This window comes from Gallinula chloropus (assembly GCF_964237585.1).
Source record: "Gallinula chloropus genome assembly, chromosome: 18".
Lineage (NCBI taxonomy): Eukaryota > Metazoa > Chordata > Aves > Gruiformes > Rallidae > Gallinula > Gallinula chloropus.
In genome coordinates, this window is record NC_140103.1 from 12,511,411 (window position 1) to 12,529,515 (window position 18,105).

Genomic DNA, 18,105 nt, shown 5'->3' on the forward strand with positions numbered 1-18,105 from the left:
GGAGAGGCAAACGCCTTCCCAAGCTCATTACAAGCAGGCATTTTCTGCCAGCTGTTTAGACCTGGTACTTCCAGCACATCTCATCCTAGTTCAAGAGCCATTCTCACTTAACTTGCATAGAGACTGACTCAGGACAGTCTAAATTTCTGTCTTACTCCTTGCCATCTGCCCAGCAGAAACCTGAGAGTCTCTTCTGTGAGGTGAAGTTCTTCTATCTCCCTAGGGCAGGTGCTGAGGGGGCAGCTCCACCTTGCCTTAGTGTTGGGATTGTTCACACTGAGAGAGAAGGTGGTGACTGGCAGTGTAAGACAGTGGTAGAGAGTATTCCTTTCAACAGGTGAGATACCTGTCGATACTGCAGACAGCATATGAAAAAGCAAAGGCCAGGATTATTGTTCAATTATTCAAAATAACTTATTTTCTAAGATAATTAGAAAACCAATTTGTTTTATTTGAAGGAGAGAAAAAAATCAAACAACAGGTTTCAGTATTATGAGGTTGGGTCCTGGCCAGACTCAAGCTGCCAGAGCTGTCCTCAGAGGTGAGCTGAGTTAGCCTGAGCTGTTTGCCACACCACCTGACATCCCTGCCCCATCCAAGGCAACAGCTCCAGGACAACAGCTGTCCTGTTCTCAGTGACCAACTTGGGGCTCGAAGGGCTGGGGTAGCAGTAAAATATGCGACTCTGAATCCTAAGGTCGTGAGTTGGAGCCCCGAGCTGCGTTGCTAATTCACAGCAGAGTCCTGAGAGACATTCTGCTCTTCTACAGGAGCACGGGAACTCGTTGCCTCCTTATCTCCAAGGCAGCTCAGCTTCTGGGGTTCAACTGTGCAGCTCTTTTTATGAAAATAACTCTAACTTTATTTAAAAGAGCTTAATTTTATGCCAAGTTCTTTAATTTAATTCCCCCCTTTTCTATTTCCTTGCAAATTATTTTGCAACTTCAAAGTCTACTGTCATTTTCAAGTGGTTTAACAGAACATTTTTGTCTTAATCCATGAATTACAACGAGTGGACAACCACATGGTATGATAGTGATTTGACAAGAGGCTTTTCCTTTGCATGGATCAAAACATAAATTCCAATTTATAGCTCTATAGCTTACATCAAAGTTTCCTAATTTCAAGGCAATTGTATAATTTCTTGATACAATTATGGGGTTTCAAACTTGAGACTGGTTCTATTCTCTAATCCTTTATTCTTGTGACTGTACAATGATGTCTAGATACCTTTTTTTAGGGAGTCAGCTAGGATGGAGTGGATAGAATGCCATGTTTAGGAATTAGGATGAGAGCAATGCTGAGAACACCTGATATTTCTAGTTGTTGCCAAGCAGTCAAGGAGTTTTTCAGATGTTCATTTTTCCCTACTAATGAGAAAGGAGGGGATGCAGCCAGGACAGGTGATCCGAACTGGCCAAAGGGGGTATTCCATGCCAATTATGTCATGCTCAGTATAAAGGGGCACTGGTGGGAGGAGGAGCAGGTGGCTCCAGGACAGGCGTTTTTGGGGGACAGTCCAGTTTCTCAGGACGGCTCTGGGCTGCACGGCCTGAGTTGTGTGGTTCAGTGAGAAACTGCATTGTGTATCACCAGTTTCATATATTTTGCTCTGAAGTCCTCTTATCATTGTTATCTCTATTTTTCTGCTATTCTAGTAAATTAACCTTATCCCAGACCACTGGGTTTTGGTTTCTTGGCTTGTCTTTTTCCTTTCCTTTAACTTCCCCCCCCAAGAGCTTCCCCCCTCCCTTCCTTTTAAAGAAATAAGTGACTGCGTGGTGCTCATCTCTCAGCTGGGGCAAAACCACGATAGGCCGGGTATGTCTTTCAGCCCTGGCTCCTTTGGTTTGGGAGCTACGGCTGGGTGATTGGCACATTGCCAATGGATGCCCACCTGTGCTCTGAGGGAAAGCATCCCTCCGGGTGTAGGATTAGGAAGGGGTTCCACATAAGAGGAAAGCCCTGATCCCCACGGTCAGAAGGGCTTGCTGCAGTCTTTGTGGGGAGGTATTGGGTCGGGTATGTCTTTGTGCCCTGGCTCCTTTGGTTTGGGAGCTATGTCTGGGGTTTTGTCACGTTGCCAATGGGTGGCCACTCTTGCCCAGAGAGGAAAATTTCCGAGGGCAGAAGCATTAGGAGGGGATTCCCCAGAACAGGAAATTGCCCAGTGTGGGAACCTGGCTGGCTGATCAAGGGCACAGCTACATATCTCCGCAGTCCTGCTTGCAAAACAGCCTTGAGAACTCACTAACAAGAGGCTGGAAGCATGGGAACATGAAACTGTATCAAGAGCTCCTGGTACTTGCAAATTCCATTGTGGTGAGAGAAACCTAGTACGGTCCTGATGGCCTTTCCCCCCTCTATCCTGGCCCCTGGTTATGTAACCCTCAGATGTATTTTGGCAGCTACCAGCTTGAATAAAGTGAACTGATTTCTTCTAACCATATTGGTGTGCAGTCTGTTCCTAGTGCCTCTCAGCACTTCCAAAGCCTCTGGATATTAATTATTTCCCAAGATCTGGATTTTGGACGCGGGAACTCGCAACAATTGGTGCCTGAACAAGGGACCCGGACGGACGAAGACCAGGAACGACCAGGGTCCGGGAAGAAGGTTATGGAGCCGGTTGCAGCAGCCAGGCTGGAGCAAGAGGAGCTTCAGAGAGAGGCTGCAGCAGATGGGCTGGTGCCGCTGAAAGAGTAAGTGTTGCGGTAGCTGGAAAAGTGGGGTCGCTCCCCATCCTCTGCATTCACGATGGAGTGGGAAGCTGCGGAGAAACTGCTCCTTAGTATTCTCTCTAAGAGAGATGAGCAAGTGTCTCCAAAAGGCATAGCAGAGCTGACAAAATGGGCTCATTGCTCCGGACATTTGACAGAGGTGGCACTAATATTTAGTGTCTCTGAATGGCCAGAGATCAGAGATCATGTGTGGGATGCCCTTATTGCGGGTGGTAAAGAAGAGAAACTGCTCCGATCTCTTGGGCCGACCTGGCGTGTGGTGGTTAACACTTTGAAAGCAATGCAGGCTGAACACCAGGTGGCTGCTGCTGCAGTGCAGGTGTTAACAGGGTCTCCAATTCCGGCAGAGACAGTGAGTGAGAGGCTGGTCCGTGGCTTAGTACATTCTGTGTTCCACGGCCACGGAAATGCAAGACTCAGTGGGGGGAGCAAAAAAGGACAGCACTTTGCCCATGGCGGGGTCTGCTGACCAACGAGACCCTACAAAGTGTCCTGAAAGTTCACAGTCTCCTTCCTCACTAGAACATCTCTCACATGGTTAAGCTTTGTGGAAGGTGAACCTCATTGGTGGCAGATTGCAGATTGGCATAGAGTGAGGAGTGTTGAATTTAATGATGAATCTTGTCAGGTTTCTTGTGTTGTTGGGAAAATAACTCCCTCTGTGCTGCCTGTGTGCAGCCAGTTCTCTAAGGAAAGCAGGGGAGCTGGTACAGAGGGGCTGTAATGCCCCACTGTGGAGTGCAGAGAGAGACCTGATGTAAGGACAAGGGATGCAAGTCCCAGTTGGCTGGTGAGAGTCATGGTGGGCTTGTGATGTGCAGCAAGGTTGTCCCCACTGTGTCAGACCTCAAGGGACCATTTTTTTGACCAGTCCAGACCTTCTTAGGAGGCACCCTGGATCAATCTCAGTCAGAGGTTATCACCTCTCCTCTGAAGTGAAAATAATCTACATGCTTGAAAAAAACCCTATTTTACTCTGAGTTCCTTTTGAAAGAGCTGCAATGATCTCTACATCTCTAGAAGACTTGAAGATAATTACACAAAGAGACACAGCTCGTTAGGGCTTGCTGTTTATTTTTATGAGCCCTAGGGAGCATTTGGTGCTGAGTCCTTGAAGCTCAGGTACTGAGAGGAAATTACACAAAAACTCCATGTCAAAAGTAGAAGCCAAAATACCCTGAAGTATTAATGAGTCCCACAGAGAGCCATTGCTGGCTGAGCCTCCCCAGGGACTCGTTAGCACAGGTAATTGGAGGCCATGTTGGCTGGTAGGCAAAGGCAATGTACAAGCAGCTGAGATGCTGAAGAAAGCCCTGTGTTGGTTTGATGAAGCAGAAAGGCCAAGCCCTGACCCCCCAGCCCAGGGAAAACAGGTCCTGCCCCTCAGGCATTGCTCAGGCTCTTCCTGGGGCAGCATGGGGTGTGTAATGATGAGGGAAGAACAACAGGATGAAAGTTTCTCCTCATTGTTGGTCCAAAGCCCAGCTAGAAATTCATCTGTTCTCCATTTAAGAAAAGGAAAGACCAGGGAGACCCTCCATCCCCTATCAGATTCAGGAGGAAACATTGTGGAAAGACATGGACAAGGCTGAGGAGCTTAATGAAATGTTTGCCACTGTCTTTAGTAATAGGGGCAGTTGTACAGAGAGAATCCAATTCCCTGAACTAGGAGACAGGGACAGGGAGCGGAATGACCCCACCTCAATCCAGGAGGAGATGGTCCTGCTGCACCACAGAGATGTGCAGAGATCTGTGGGGCTGAAAGGGATGCAGCCAAGGGTGCTGAAAGAGCTGGTAAGGGGCGTTCACCAAGCCACTTTCAATCAGTCCTGGCTGACTGGAGAGGTACCAGCAGATTGGAAATCAATCATTATAACCCCCTGTATATGAAGGGACAGAAGGATGATCAGGGAAATTACAGGTCTGATAGTTTGACTTCAGTCCCAGAGAAGCTGATGGAGCAGATCATCCTGAGCAGCATTAACCAGTTCATGAAGAACCCCCAGGTGATCAGGCCCAGTCAGCCTGGGTTCATAAGGGCAGGTCCTGTTTGACCCACTGAATCTCCCTCTATGACAGGGTGACCTGTTTATTGGACAAGGGAAGGGCTCTGGATGTTATCTACCTTGACTTTAGCAAGGCCTTGGACACAGTTTCCCACCACCTTCTCCTGAAGAAGCTCTCTGCTTACGGCTTGGAAACTGTGGTGGTTCAGCCCCAAGCAATGGCTGAGCAGCACATGCTGCTCGCTCACTCCTGGAGGAGAAACAGACAGAGCCTCTGTGGGTTGGGATAAGGACAGTTTACTGACAAAAGCACCATAAAAGGGGAACAATAACAGCCACAATTGCAGTCACACCCAGTGACAGCACAGAGTACCTTACAACCCCAACAACAACAGCGTTCTGCACCATGCCAGGACTACCCCTCCCCAACCAGCCTCTTTGATGGGGAAGTGATGTCAGGTGGTGTGGAAAACAGCCCAGGTGAACTCAGCACAGCTGTGCTGGCTGCTTGGGGAGGTGAGCTCTGGCCTAGCTAGAACCAGGACATTATCCACCCCTGTTTCCACACCATCTACATCATGCCCAGATCTTAGGTTTTCAGCATATTGGGGAGGTTAATAACATCATTTATTATTTACACCATCTGCCATGGACCAGGCATCAGTATAGAGCTACATATGTGGCCACTTTTCTCCTTTGCCAGTGTTTAAAGCCAGCTGGATGGCTTTCACCTCTGCAAACTGGCTGGATTTTCCTTCTCCATAGGCAGCTTCTGAAACTTGGCGTGTGGGACTCCACACAGCAGCCTTCCACCTCTTATGTTTACCAGAAATGCAACAGGACCCATCGGTGAACAGGGCATTTTCTGGCAGTTCACTGTACAGTGAGGTCTCTTCAGCACGTGTCACCTGTTCCTCTGGTGATATTCCACAATCTTTGCCTTCTGGCCAGTCTGTGATCACTTCCAGGATTACTGGGTGATTGGGGTTTCCTATTCAAGCCTGCTGTGTGATAAGTGAGACCCACTTGCTCCACATAGCATGAGTGGCATGGTGCTTATAAGGGGCCTTCCCTTTGAACATCCAGCCCAGCACCAGCCATCGGGGTGCCAGGAGGAGCTGGGCTTCGGTCCCAATCACTTCTTAAGTGGCTCAAACCCCTTCCTGTGCTGCCAGTATTTCCTTTTCTGTTAGAGTGTCTGGATCCTCTGTAGTCCCGACTCCAAAACCCCAGAGACTGACCTTGAGCCTCCCCTGGTGCTTTCTGCCAGAGACTCCAGGTAGGACCATTCTCCCAGGCTGACCTGTAGAACACATTTTTTACATCTGGCCCAGTCTGGACGGGCCCAAGGGCCACTGCATGGACTGTCTCCTGTTTGATCTCTTCAAAGGCTTCTCGCTGGTCAGGGCCCCATTGGAAATTGTTCTCTTACCAGGTTACACGGTAGAGAGGGCTGACAATGAGACTATAGCTGGGGATATGCATTCACCAGAAACCCACAGTGCCCAGGAAAGCTTGTGTCTCCTTTGTGGTGGTTGGTGGAGATATAACTGCTGTTGTATTGATAACATCCACTAGGATCTGATGACACCCATCCTGCTACTTTAGTCCTTAAATGTGGATTTCTGGAGCAGGTCTTTTGCCCTTACTTTGTTTGATGGCATAACCAGCTTGTAGCAGAATTTGCATCATTTTCTTCCCTTCCTCAAAAAATTCCTCTGCTGTGTTGTCCCATGCCATGACATCATCAAGATACTGTAGGTGCTCTGTGGCTTCACCCTGCTCTAATGCAGACTGGATCAGTACATGGCAGATGGTGGGGCTGTTTCCAGTCAATCCCAGGTGTACTAGATTCCCTTCCAAGTGAAAGCAAAGTCTGGCCTGCACTCTGCCACCAACGGAATCAATAAAAAGCATTTGCAATGTCCATTGTGGCGTAGCATCTGGCTGCATCTGACTCCAGGTCACACAGGAGTTCCAGCATGTCCAGCACTGCAGCACTCATAGGCAGCATGACCTCATTCAGGGCACGATAGTCCAGCCTCAGCCTCCACTCTCCATTGGCCTTTTGCAGTGGCCAGATTGCACTGTTGAAGGGTGAGCGGGTTCTACCAATCACTCCCTGACTCTCCAGTTCTTCAATTTTTAGAAGCCCCACAACAGAAGGGTCTTCTGATGATCCAGGCAGAAGAGAGAGTTGTTCAATTCATTCTGTCTCTGAGGCAGCTATTCCAAAAGCCCTCTGGTACCCTTTTGGGTCTTTGAAGTGCCCTCTCCAGAGGAAGTCTATGCACAGGATGGACAGTGCTGCAGATCATCAGGATCATACTAAATCATCTCTCACGTGGCTAATCCCCTCAGATAATGGATATCTCTCTCCATGGTCATCCACTGGTCTGGCCAATACACAACATCTTCAACGAACTGGTACCATGCTCTTACACTTGATAGAAGTCACCTCCAGAGGCTGAGGGCTTGAGACTTCCTTCCAATTGCCTTGTTACTGCCTCCTTCTCTGGACAGGGATCCCAGCTGCTTGGCCTCCCTGCCTTCTCCCTGCTGCGTGCCCCATTGTCCCAGCATCAGAGTAGCCAGGTGATGATACACTCCCCTGGAAGGTGGCTGAAGTCTTTTCTCATGTCTCTCAGCTCAAGGACAAGGATCGGGTTATAACCTCTGGTATTGCCTTCAGGTCCTTGCAATGGTCCCAGTTCATCATCATTTTTCACAATGAGGACTGATTTCTCCATGTATTTCTTCTTCTGGATAGAGGTGACTGACAGTCGTACTGGTTGGCTGTCTGGATCAGCTCTGGGGTTGGCCTCTGAGGTTTGAGTACCCATGGTGCTTGTTGGGGAGACTGCAGGAGCTGCACTCTCTGAGGCCTGGGTAGCTCCAGGGCCTGTTGTAAGGGTTCTTTCTGGCTCAGCTGTGGTGTTGGTTTCTGAGGCCTGGGCAGCCACAGTGCCTCTGGATCTGTTTTTCTTGTCTAGGTATTTTTTCATGCCCTCTCACACACCATGCCACCCCTGACCCTTCAGTGCAGGGAAAACCTCTTGGCAATATGCTGGTCTGAACATCCCAGGAATAGTCAACATTCTCAACAGATGCTGTAAGAAGCCTAAAGGGAAAATGGGAAGAGAAAGCACCCCTCACCTCATCCTCTACCGTTATCACAAACCTTCAGGCCCAGCCTTGGGATCCAAAAAGGGCTGTGGTGCTTCAGCTCCAACCAGTGGCTGAGCAGCACATGCCACTCACTCACTCCCACAGGAGAAACAGACAGAACTTCTGGCCTAAGGACAGTTTACTGACCAAATCACCATGAAAGGAGAACAAAAACAGCCCACAGTGAATTTCACTTATACCCAGTTATGACCCAATAGCTGCACAACATGATGACCAACCTGATGACTTGGCTGCACTTGGACTGCCCAGGAGGCACCAGGAGTGCCCCTCCCCAAGAAGCCCATTTATAGGGGAGTGGTGTCAAGTGGTGTGGAAAACAGCCTGGGCTAACTCAGTTCACCTGTGCTGCCTGCCTGGGGAGGTTAATTCTGCCCTGGCAATATCCAGGACAGATGGGATGGGATTGGGATGGGGAGGGGATGGGATTGGGATGATGTAGTCAAGGCACCCATCCATCAAGTGGCATGTCAGTTTGCCAGGGTCGTTTGCCTGTGCAACTGAAAAGTCACAGGCTGTAAGAGGTGATAACTGCCCTATGACCTGCCAAAATACTTCCACAAACCCTGCCATCAAGGCACTGGCTACTGAGGGAAGGGAAAATGTTGGAAAGACTGTAACAATGATTGTTAAATTGTTGCCCGGAGGAGCAGCCAGGAAGATTTCCAGGAAGAGCCAGAAGTGCAGGAGCTGCAGCTCCCATGTGTCTGCAAAGGCCAAGAGGAGGAAGCAGCAGGTGGAGCTGCTGTTGGACATGTGGTGCTCTGGGTATGGATGGTCCTAACTGTGATCATTTGCTGTCATGTTATTTGGCCAAAGGAATTCCCCACCAGGCTAAAAAATGCTGCTCCCAGGCAGCAGTGCTCCATTGGACCTTGAACCCACCCATGTCTCTTGGAACACCTCTGGCCCTTCAGGTGACAAAAGGGGTTGGCAACTCTCTCCTGGCCTCCATCCTCAGTAATTCCCATGGGCACTGGGACCAGCAGGTCCCAGGCAGCCATGCTCCTTAACTTTTGCAGGGGGACAGATACTCCTGCCTGTCCCTGCCTGGGGCTCCTGTCTCATGGGGAGACAAGAAAAGGGGATTGTCCTGCCCTTCTCTGGTTTGATCAGGAGAACGGACTCTGCTGGACAGAAAGATTTCTCCCCAGCCAAGAGAGGGAAAGTCAGTAAAGACTTAGTGTCTTTCCAATGAGGTTCCCTCGAGCTCCAGGGAGGAGCCCAGAGGGGATGTCTTCACCTGCTCCTCTGCTGCGATCTGGGCTGGGCTCCTGGGATGGACAGTAGGAGCTCAAGAAATATTGCAGCGCTGCAGCGAGACAGCTCTGCGCAGGAGCAGCTCCTGTGCCAAGCACACAGGGCTGGGGACACTGCCTGTAGGCACTGAGGGGAGACCTGTGAGGCTGAGAGAGCTGACGGATGCTGAGAGCTCACTGGAGGAGAAATCTCCACAGCACTCTGCCTGGTATGTCTGTGGGTGCAGGGCAATGCAGTTTCTGTTCCTGGAGGGATCTCCTAAAGCTGGGACATGGGGCAGTGTGTGGGGACTGTCAGGGCGGCAGTCTTTGTTTCTGTCATTTGGAGGACAATAACGTTCTGCAGGGCAGGAAAACCCTTCTGACAGTACACAAGGACAGGGCATTACAGTGACTGGCTCCTGGGCATGGTTGCAGAGGTGTGGAGCAGCGTGTGCACCCAGAGGTGCCCAGGGCTGTCATTGTGAGCAGGGTCCTTAGAACCCAGGTGCTGTGTGCTGGGGCAGGGACTCTGCTGCTGCCAGGGTCAGCACTCAGACTGGATCGTTGGCTTTCCACAGGGATAGAGAAAGCACCTGAGGGTTGAAGAAGTGACCAAGGGAAGGACGGCATAAGGTTGTTCAGCTGCAAGAAAGGGCTGCATGGGTGAGGTTTGGTCCCAGCTCGAGATGATCCTTGAGAAATTCAAAAGGGAATATTTTGACCAAGGCAGAGTCTTTGCTTTGACTTTTCCTCTCATGTGGGCTGTGCTGACTGTGAATGATGAGAATTTATTTCTCCTCTCAATAATATGCAATGAAAACTTGATTCTCATGAAGATGTTTGAGCTTTTCCTGACCCCTGCACACACAGATGTTCCCTGGGAAGTGCCCTGATGCCAGGAGGGGTCTGCAGATAGAATTGAGCACAGGGCAGGTTGGATGAGGTCTGTGCGCACAGAGCAGGAGGTAGCATGGGTAAAGAGAAGCAGCTTCTGGGACTGCTCCAGGTATCAGAGACATTGTGAGGGAGGAAGAAGGAGCTGCTCCCAGAAATGATATCCGAGTCTGGACTTGGTAACTCCCTGACATCCCCCGCAGTGCAGACACTGATGTTCTACAGGAACACCAGGGTGTGATCACAGAGCATCCAGCACAGGGCAGCTGAGACCAGGGCTGATAGACACAGCAGCTCTCCCCACTCTGCACTCAGGGGAAGATTTCACTGGCACTGCAGCAGCAATGTCAGGGAGTTCTGACAGGAGAAACACTCCTCAGGTACAGGCAGGAGAAAACCAAAGCTCCAAAGCTCTGCTCTGCTGTCAGGTGAAACTGAAGTGACAGTGCTGAAAAGCTCATTCCTCTCCACAGGGGATTTAGTCTGAGATCACACCATCCTTCTATTTACTGACTGCTGGCAGGCAGGACTGAGTTCTTGACAGCCCACAGCTGACCCTCCTCCCAGCAGTGGCACACTCAAGCGAGCACAAAGCAGACCTCCAAAAGCGACCTACCAAAAGTCCTCCTGAATACAGAGAGCCAATATTAATGAGGTTTTCCTTATAGAAGAGTTCCCTCACTTCTCTCTGCGTTTTCCTCCTCATACAGGTCTCCACAGCTGACAGCAGCAGATGTCCAACAGCAGCTCCATCAGCCTGTTCTTCCTCCTGCCTTTTGCAGACACACGGGAGCTGCAGCTCCTGCACTTCTGCCTCTTCCTGGGCATCTACCTGGCTGCTCTCCTGGGCAATGGCCTCATCATCACCACCATAGCCTGTGACCACCACCTCCACACCCCCATGTACTTCTTCCTCCTCAGCCTCTCTCTTACTGACCTTGGCTGCATCTCCACCACTGTTCCCAAATCCATGGTCAATTCCTTGTGGGACACCAGGGCCATTTCCTACACAGGATGTCTAGCTCAACTCTTTTTCTTTTTATTTTTTATCTCCACAGAGCTCTGTCTTCTCACTGTCATGGCCTATGACCGCTACGTTGCCATCTGCCACCCCCTGCACTACGGGACCCTCCTGGGCAGCAGAGCTTGTGTCCACATGGCAGCAGCTGCCTGGGCCAGTGGGTTTCTCTATGCTGTGCTGCACACAGCCAATACATTTTCACTGCCCCTGTGCCATGGCAATGCTGTTGACCAGTTCTTCTGTGAAATCCCCCAGATCCTCAAGCTCTCCTGCTCAGATGCCTACCTCAGGGAAATTGGAGTAATTGTGGTCGGTGTCTGTTTAGCTTTTGGTTGTTTTGTGTTCATTGTGGTGTCCTATGTGCAGATCTTCAGGGCTGTGCTGAGGATCCCCTCGGAGCAGGGACGGCACAAAGCCTTTTCGACCTGCCTCCCTCACCTGGCCGTGGTCTCCCTGTTTGTCAGCACTGGTTTGTTTGCCTACCTGAAGCCATCCTCCATCTCCTCCCTATTTTTGGACATTGCAGTGTCATTCCTTTATTCTGTGTTTCCACCAGCAGTGAACCCCCTCATCTACAGCATGAGGAACCAGGAGCTCAAGGATGCCATGTGGAAACTAATGACTGGTAGTTTCTATGCAGCAATAAACTGCTTATCGTTTGCAAATCGCTGGCCATGGAAGTCACATTAGGTCCAATCTCTATTTAGTATCTTTTTGGTTGTTGGCTTTCTTTTCCTTCCAATTTATGTAAGCTATGGTAACATGGTCAACAATTATCCTATTCCTAATGAATTATCTCCAGGTCTTTTGTGAACCTGACACTGCATAATGATGAGCTGTGCTCACTTTGCATCCTCTCTGCCTAGGAAGGTTTTGTTTTTTTTTCTTATATTTCTAAAATATTTACAAGCACATCTTCATGAGCTGAATCACTTGACTACTTGTCTGGAATGGCAATGCTTTCCCACCATGACAGAATGGGAATATCCTGGAAGTGTACCATAGAACCATAGAATCACATTGGTTGGAGATCTTTATGATAGTCACTGAGACCAACCACAGCCTAACCCTGCCTAGTCTACTTCTTATCAAGCATAACATCTACAAACCTTTTAAACATCTCTAGGGATTGTGAGTCCACCACTGCTCTGGGCAGCATGTTCCAATACCTGACTACCTTTCCAGTTGTTGCAGTTTTACGTTGCTGGGTTCTGGTGGAGAATGGAGAATCACATAGAAGAGGGAAAAAATGCAAGCAGCTGCATTTTGCCCCCAGAGAAGGGAGTGAGAAGATGCAACAAGCTGTGCCGACAAAAGGGCAGGGAAGGGGGGGAGGAGGCGCCCCAGGTGCCGGAGAGAAAGTTGCCCCTGCAGCCCGTGGAGAAACCAATGGTGGAGCAGGTGTCCCCCCGCAGCCCATGGAAAAGGCCCAGACCCCACCTGCAGCCCCTGGAGAGGCCCCACACTGGAGCAGGGGGAGACAGACAGGAGATGCTGTGACCCACATTGGATCAATCTCCTCCCAGCACTTGCAGCCCATGGAGAGAGACAGAGACACAGAGATGAGCAAGGGAGAGATTTGCACCGGAACATGTTTTCTGGGGGGAGGCTGTGGACCCCGTGGAGGACTGGGACTGAGAGACATTGTGCTTTATTACTGCCTGCCATAGCAGTGACCCACGCTGGGGCAGCTCGGGAAAAGCTGAAGCCCTGCGGGAAAGGACTCATGCTGGAGAAGTTCATGAAGGACTGGCTGCCGTGGGTGGGACCCCATGGTGCAGCAGGGGAAGGGGGCGTGGAATGAATGCCTCCCCTGGCCAAGAAGGAAATCAACTTGCAAGACATTGACTGAAGCCCCCATCTCCCAGTCCCAGCCACTCCCGTGCCACAATGGGGGCGGGGAGAAGGGAGCAAAATCATAACTAAAGGGAAGTCTGCTAAGAAGGGAGGGGTGGGGGGAAGCTGCTTTAAGATCTGGTCCCATTGTTTTAAGATCTGGTCATGCTTCTCATCACCCGACTCTGGTGTCACTGTCTGTGCAGTGTAGTGTAATAAATGAGAGAGTTTTCTGTCCTTCACTCTGTGTTGAGTCTGTTTTGCCCAGGTTGTTCATTACAGGATGATCTCTCCCTGTGCTTATCTTGACTCCAGAGCCTCTTATTATCTATTTTCTCCTCTGTCCAACTAAAAAGGGGAGTGATAGATTGACTTTGGTGGGCATCTGGCCTCCAGACAGGCCTAAAACACCACACCCACACGAGCCATATGCCTTCTCTTGGCATTAGAGCTAATCCAGCACCAATGAAACCACAATGTCATGCACAAGTAAGGTGCACACTCCTTGCCTATCCACCACTCAGGCAAAGGTGATCTCACAGCATCTACCACTGACATTTGCCCATTCCTGGCTTGTCAGGTATTTTGGCACCACTGACATCACAAGGACATTCCTAAGATATCTGTCAGTTCCTGGCCAATCATACATCCAGCTACCAGTAGCCTGAGGAGGACCTATACTGTCCATAAGCCTGGTCCTAGACTCAGGCTAGACACATTTCCTCAGAACCCACACAGCCTATTGGTCTTCTCCCAGCCTATCAACTATTCAGGAAGTAATGATACTCTCTACACATGTTTTGGCCTTTGTCTGGCCTATCAGCTACTTGGGAACTACTGACATCACAACACAGACCATCTGCCTTCTCTCGTCCTGTCAACTGTTCTGGAATCAGTGACCTCACAACAACCTCCACTGTCCACAGCCTGCTCCAGTATGACCTCACAAGCACGTATTCCCCTATTGGCCAAGGACACATTGTTGAGATATTCAGTTTCCAGTGACCTCACAAGCATCTACCAAATCCATAAGGCTACTCTCCACATGCTTGAAGTACCCCATTTCAGACCTCTCAGGGCTTGTTCTGCAGCCTGTTTAAGTGGTGGGACACGAATGACTTTATCTTTTTTTTTTTCTTTTCACCTTTAAACATTTATTCTTCACTAAATAAAACCTTATTCATGTAGGTTTGATCCATTGCATACCTAAGTGTCCTGGTTTCAGCTAGGATGGAGTGGATAGAATGCCATGTTTAGGAATTAGGATGAGAGCAATGCTGAGAACACCCTGATATTTCTAGTTGTTGCCAAGCAGTCAAGGACTTTTTCAGTTGTTCATATTCCCCTGCTAATGAGAAAGGAGCGAACACAGCCAGGACAGGTGACCCAGACTGGCCAAAGAAGGTATTCCATACCAATTGCATCATGCTCAGCATAAAAGAGGGGCTGGTTGGAGGAGGAGCAGGCAGCTCCAGGAACTGTGGTACTGGGGACAGTTGAGTTCAGGACGGCTCAGGGCTGCACAGCCAGAGTTATGTGGTTTGGTGAGAAACTGCATTGTGTATCACCAGTTTCATATATTTTGCTGTAAAGTCCTGTTATCATTGTTTTATCTCTCTTTCTGCTGTTCTAGTAAACTATCCTTACCCAACCTGTGAGGCTTAGTTTCCTTGGATTCAGGTTTTTTCCCCTTTCCCTTCCCTCTCCCTCCCCCCCATAACTGCCCCTGCACACACTCCCTTTTAAAGAACAAGCGACTGTGTGGTGCTCAGCTCTCAGCTGGGGCAAAACCACATCTACTAAAATCCAAAACAAATCTATTCTTCAAAAACATTAAATTTCTTATATTAAAATTATATTAATTGTCTCTTAAACTACATCTACATCAATCTATTCAGCATAATTACATTTCATTGAATCAAAAGGGACAGCAATAGAATGACAATGAACATTTGGTTGCTGCTTAGAAACATCCAGTCATCAGTTTCCACATGGCATCCTTGAGCTCCTGGCTCATCATCCTTAGATGAGGGGGTTAACTGCTGGTGGAACCACTGATTAAAGAAATACCTCTACCAGGTAAAGTGTTCTGTGGAGACTGGGCAGGGGACAATGGCTTCAAGTTGGAGAATAGGAGTTTCAACACCAAAATGGAGAAGAAATTTTCACAGTGAGGGTGACAGAGCCCTGGGACAGGCTGATGAGGGGGGTTGTGCAATCTCCTTCTCTGGAGATATTCAAGACCTGTCTGAACAACGACCTGTGCAATCTGTCCTGTGGAACCTGCTTTGGCAGGGGGGTTGGACTGGGTGATCTCTGGAGGTCTCTTCCAACCTCAATTCTGTGAATCAGTGAATCTGTAACTAGGGAGGAGATTGAGAGGGGCTTCAGTTTGGCAAACATGTCAGTGCTGACAAACAAGGAGTCCACTCCCAGGTGAGTGAGGCACGTGGAAAAGGCTCTGTGCCATCCCTGCTCCGAGGAGATCCTCAGCACAGCCCTGAAGATCTGCACATAGGACACCACAATGAACACAAAATAGCCAAAAACCAAACAACCTCAGACCACAGTTTCGCTGAGCGAGGCCCGTAAGCAAGAAAGCTTGAGGATCTGGGGGATTTCACAGAAGAACTGGTCAGCAGCATTGCCATGGCAGATGGGGAGTGAAAATATATTTGCTGTGACAATATATTCAATAAGGAATTAAAAATTATCTGCTGCGCTTTGCTGCCAGCGAAAGGAGAGAGAATCTATAAGGAACTTTGTAGACAACAAGATCGGTGATTTAGGGGGCAGAAGGTCCTCCAAGCCCCATAGCAGCGATTGCCTTGCAGCCCAGGGAGAAGACCATGGTGAGTGAGCTTGTTCCCCCTCAGCCCATGCTGGATGTTATGGAACAGTGATTCTACATGCAGCCTGTAGACATCACCACGCTCAGACAGGTGCAGATACCTGAAGGAGGCTGTGACCTCATAGGAAGCCTGTGCTGGAGCAGGTTTGCTGGCAGGGCTGTGGAGGACCCAGGCTGGAGCAGTCTGTTGCTGAAGGACAGCAGCCCATTCAAGTGACCCACTCTGGAGCAGTTGGTGATGATCTGAAGCTATATGGGAAGTATTCATGTTGGAAGGAGTCATAGAAGACTGTCTGCCATGGGTGGGACCCAATGCTGGAGCACGGGGAGACTGTGAGGAGTCTTCCCCATGATGAGGAAAAAGCAGCTGAGACAATGTGTGATGAACTGACCCCAACCCCCAATCCCTGTCCCCCTGTGCCACTCAATCAGAGGAAGGAGAGAACTGGATGGGTTTATTGTTGTGTCAAGTTTATTCTACCAGCTTCCACCTTTGAAACCATTAGATGTAGAGAAATACCTCCCAAGCAAAATATTTGTGTGCTGAAAAAAGTTTTGGGCACCTCGCCAGGCTGGGGATTAGAAGAACCAGTAACCTTGGGGTTCCAGGCTTTCGTATTGAATGGCATGGTCCTGGCATCATTTTGCAGCTCTATCAGCATCAAGTTTCACAAATGCTCAATACCCAGCAACAGCACCCAAAAAACATCTGTGAGGGATGAAGGATCTTACTGGCCTGAAAACTCCTTCAGTAGGAGCACCAGTAACCTTGGGGCTCAGGGCTTTCCTAGCCAAGGGAATGGTTGTAACAGTGCCTGACATCATTTTCAAACTCAACCAGCGCTTGACCTTTTGTTACATATTCTCTTCCCTGTGCAGCTGAGGAGGGGGAGTGACAGAGCAGCTTTGATGAGCCCCACACATTCAACAAGGTACGGAAGAGGAACAAATCCATGGGCATGTGGAGTCAATGGTCGTAGGCTGCAGTAATGATCATGACACTCTTGCCCAGAGGAGCAGCCAGGTAGATGCCCAGGAAGAGCCAGAAGTGCAGGAGCTGCAGCTCCTGTGTGTCTGCAAAAGGCAGGAGGAGAAACTGGCTGATTGCGCTGCTGTTGGACATCTGCTGACTCTGGGTATGGAAAAGTGTTGCAGAAGTAAAAGACAGAAGTTAGGAGAGATTTATGACAAGGAAAATTAACATGCTGGATTTGTCTCACAAACTCTCAAGTGTGTATGAGGAGCAGAAGCCTCTCTCATGGGCTCCCAAAAAGTCATTCCTGGTCTTCAGATTTGGGTAAGGTAAATGGGGGTGACACACATTTTCAATCAGATCAAGTCCCGTCTCATGGAGGAGGGGATCTTACAAACTTATCTACACGCCCAGTAATTCCCATGGGAGCTGAGACCAGCAGCTCCCAGACAGAAGGTGCCTATTTTGTGCCCACCAGAACTGGGGAAATAAGAATCCCAGATCCAGTGGCTTTGAGGCAGACACAGGCCAGAGCTGTGTTCCCTTCCATCCCCAGGGCTGCAAAGCAAAGATGAGGGGTCTGGAGTCAGTCAACTCTCACTCTTTCACAGGGGAAAGATTCCCCTTCCTGTTGCTGCCTGGGGTTCCTGTCTCATGGGGAGACACAGAAAGATGATTGTCCGGCCCAGCTCTGGTTTGATCAGCAGAAAAGACTCTGATGGACACAAGGATTTCCCCCCAGCCAAGGGAGGGAACATCAGAGAGAACTTCAGTGTCTTTCCAAGTAGATTCCCTGGAGCTCCAGGGAGGAGCCCAGAGGGGATGAAGGGTATGATGTCTCCACCTGCTTTTCTCCTGCTGAGCTGGGCTGGGCTCCTGGGACAGTGGGAGCTCAAAAAATACTGCAGCACTGCAGAGAGACAGCTCTGCCCAGGAACAGCTCCTCTGCCAAGCACACAGGGCTGGGGACACTGCCTGGAGGCACCGAGGGGAGACCTGTGACGCTGAGAGAGCTGATGGATGCTGAGAGCTCACTGGAGGAGAAATCTCCACAGCACTCTGCCTGGTATGTCTGTGGGTGCAGGGCAATGCAGGTTCTGTTCCTGGAGGGATCTCCTAAAGCTGGGACATGGGGCAGTGTGTGGGGTCTGTCAGGAGGACAGGTTCTCTCTAGGACCAGAAAGTGCTGCCTGGAAGGGATGTCCTTCTGCCCCATCAGAGGGACAGGGCAGGACAGCTGTCTTCTCCTGGGCATGGCTGAGGGGTGCCCTGGGCTGTCCTTGTGTGCAGGGTCCCTGCACCCCAGGCTGTGTGCTGGGGCAGGGACTCTGCTGCTGCCAGGGTCAGCACCCAGTCTCC

The 18,105-nt window shown here is 49.8% G+C and overlaps 1 protein-coding gene across 1 annotated transcript; it reads left to right on the forward strand.

Annotated features, from left to right (window-relative positions):
- Positions 1-10,798: 10,798 nt before the first annotated feature.
- LOC311198752 (olfactory receptor 14A16-like) lies at positions 10,799-11,776 on the forward strand (the record flags this gene model as incomplete). The annotated part of the gene is made up of 1 exon (XM_084272757.1): positions 10,799-11,776. One exon carries the CDS (start codon positions 10,799-10,801, stop codon positions 11,774-11,776), a length of 978 nt encoding a protein of 325 aa, XP_084128883.1.
- Between the last annotated feature and the right edge of the window lie 6,329 nt (positions 11,777-18,105).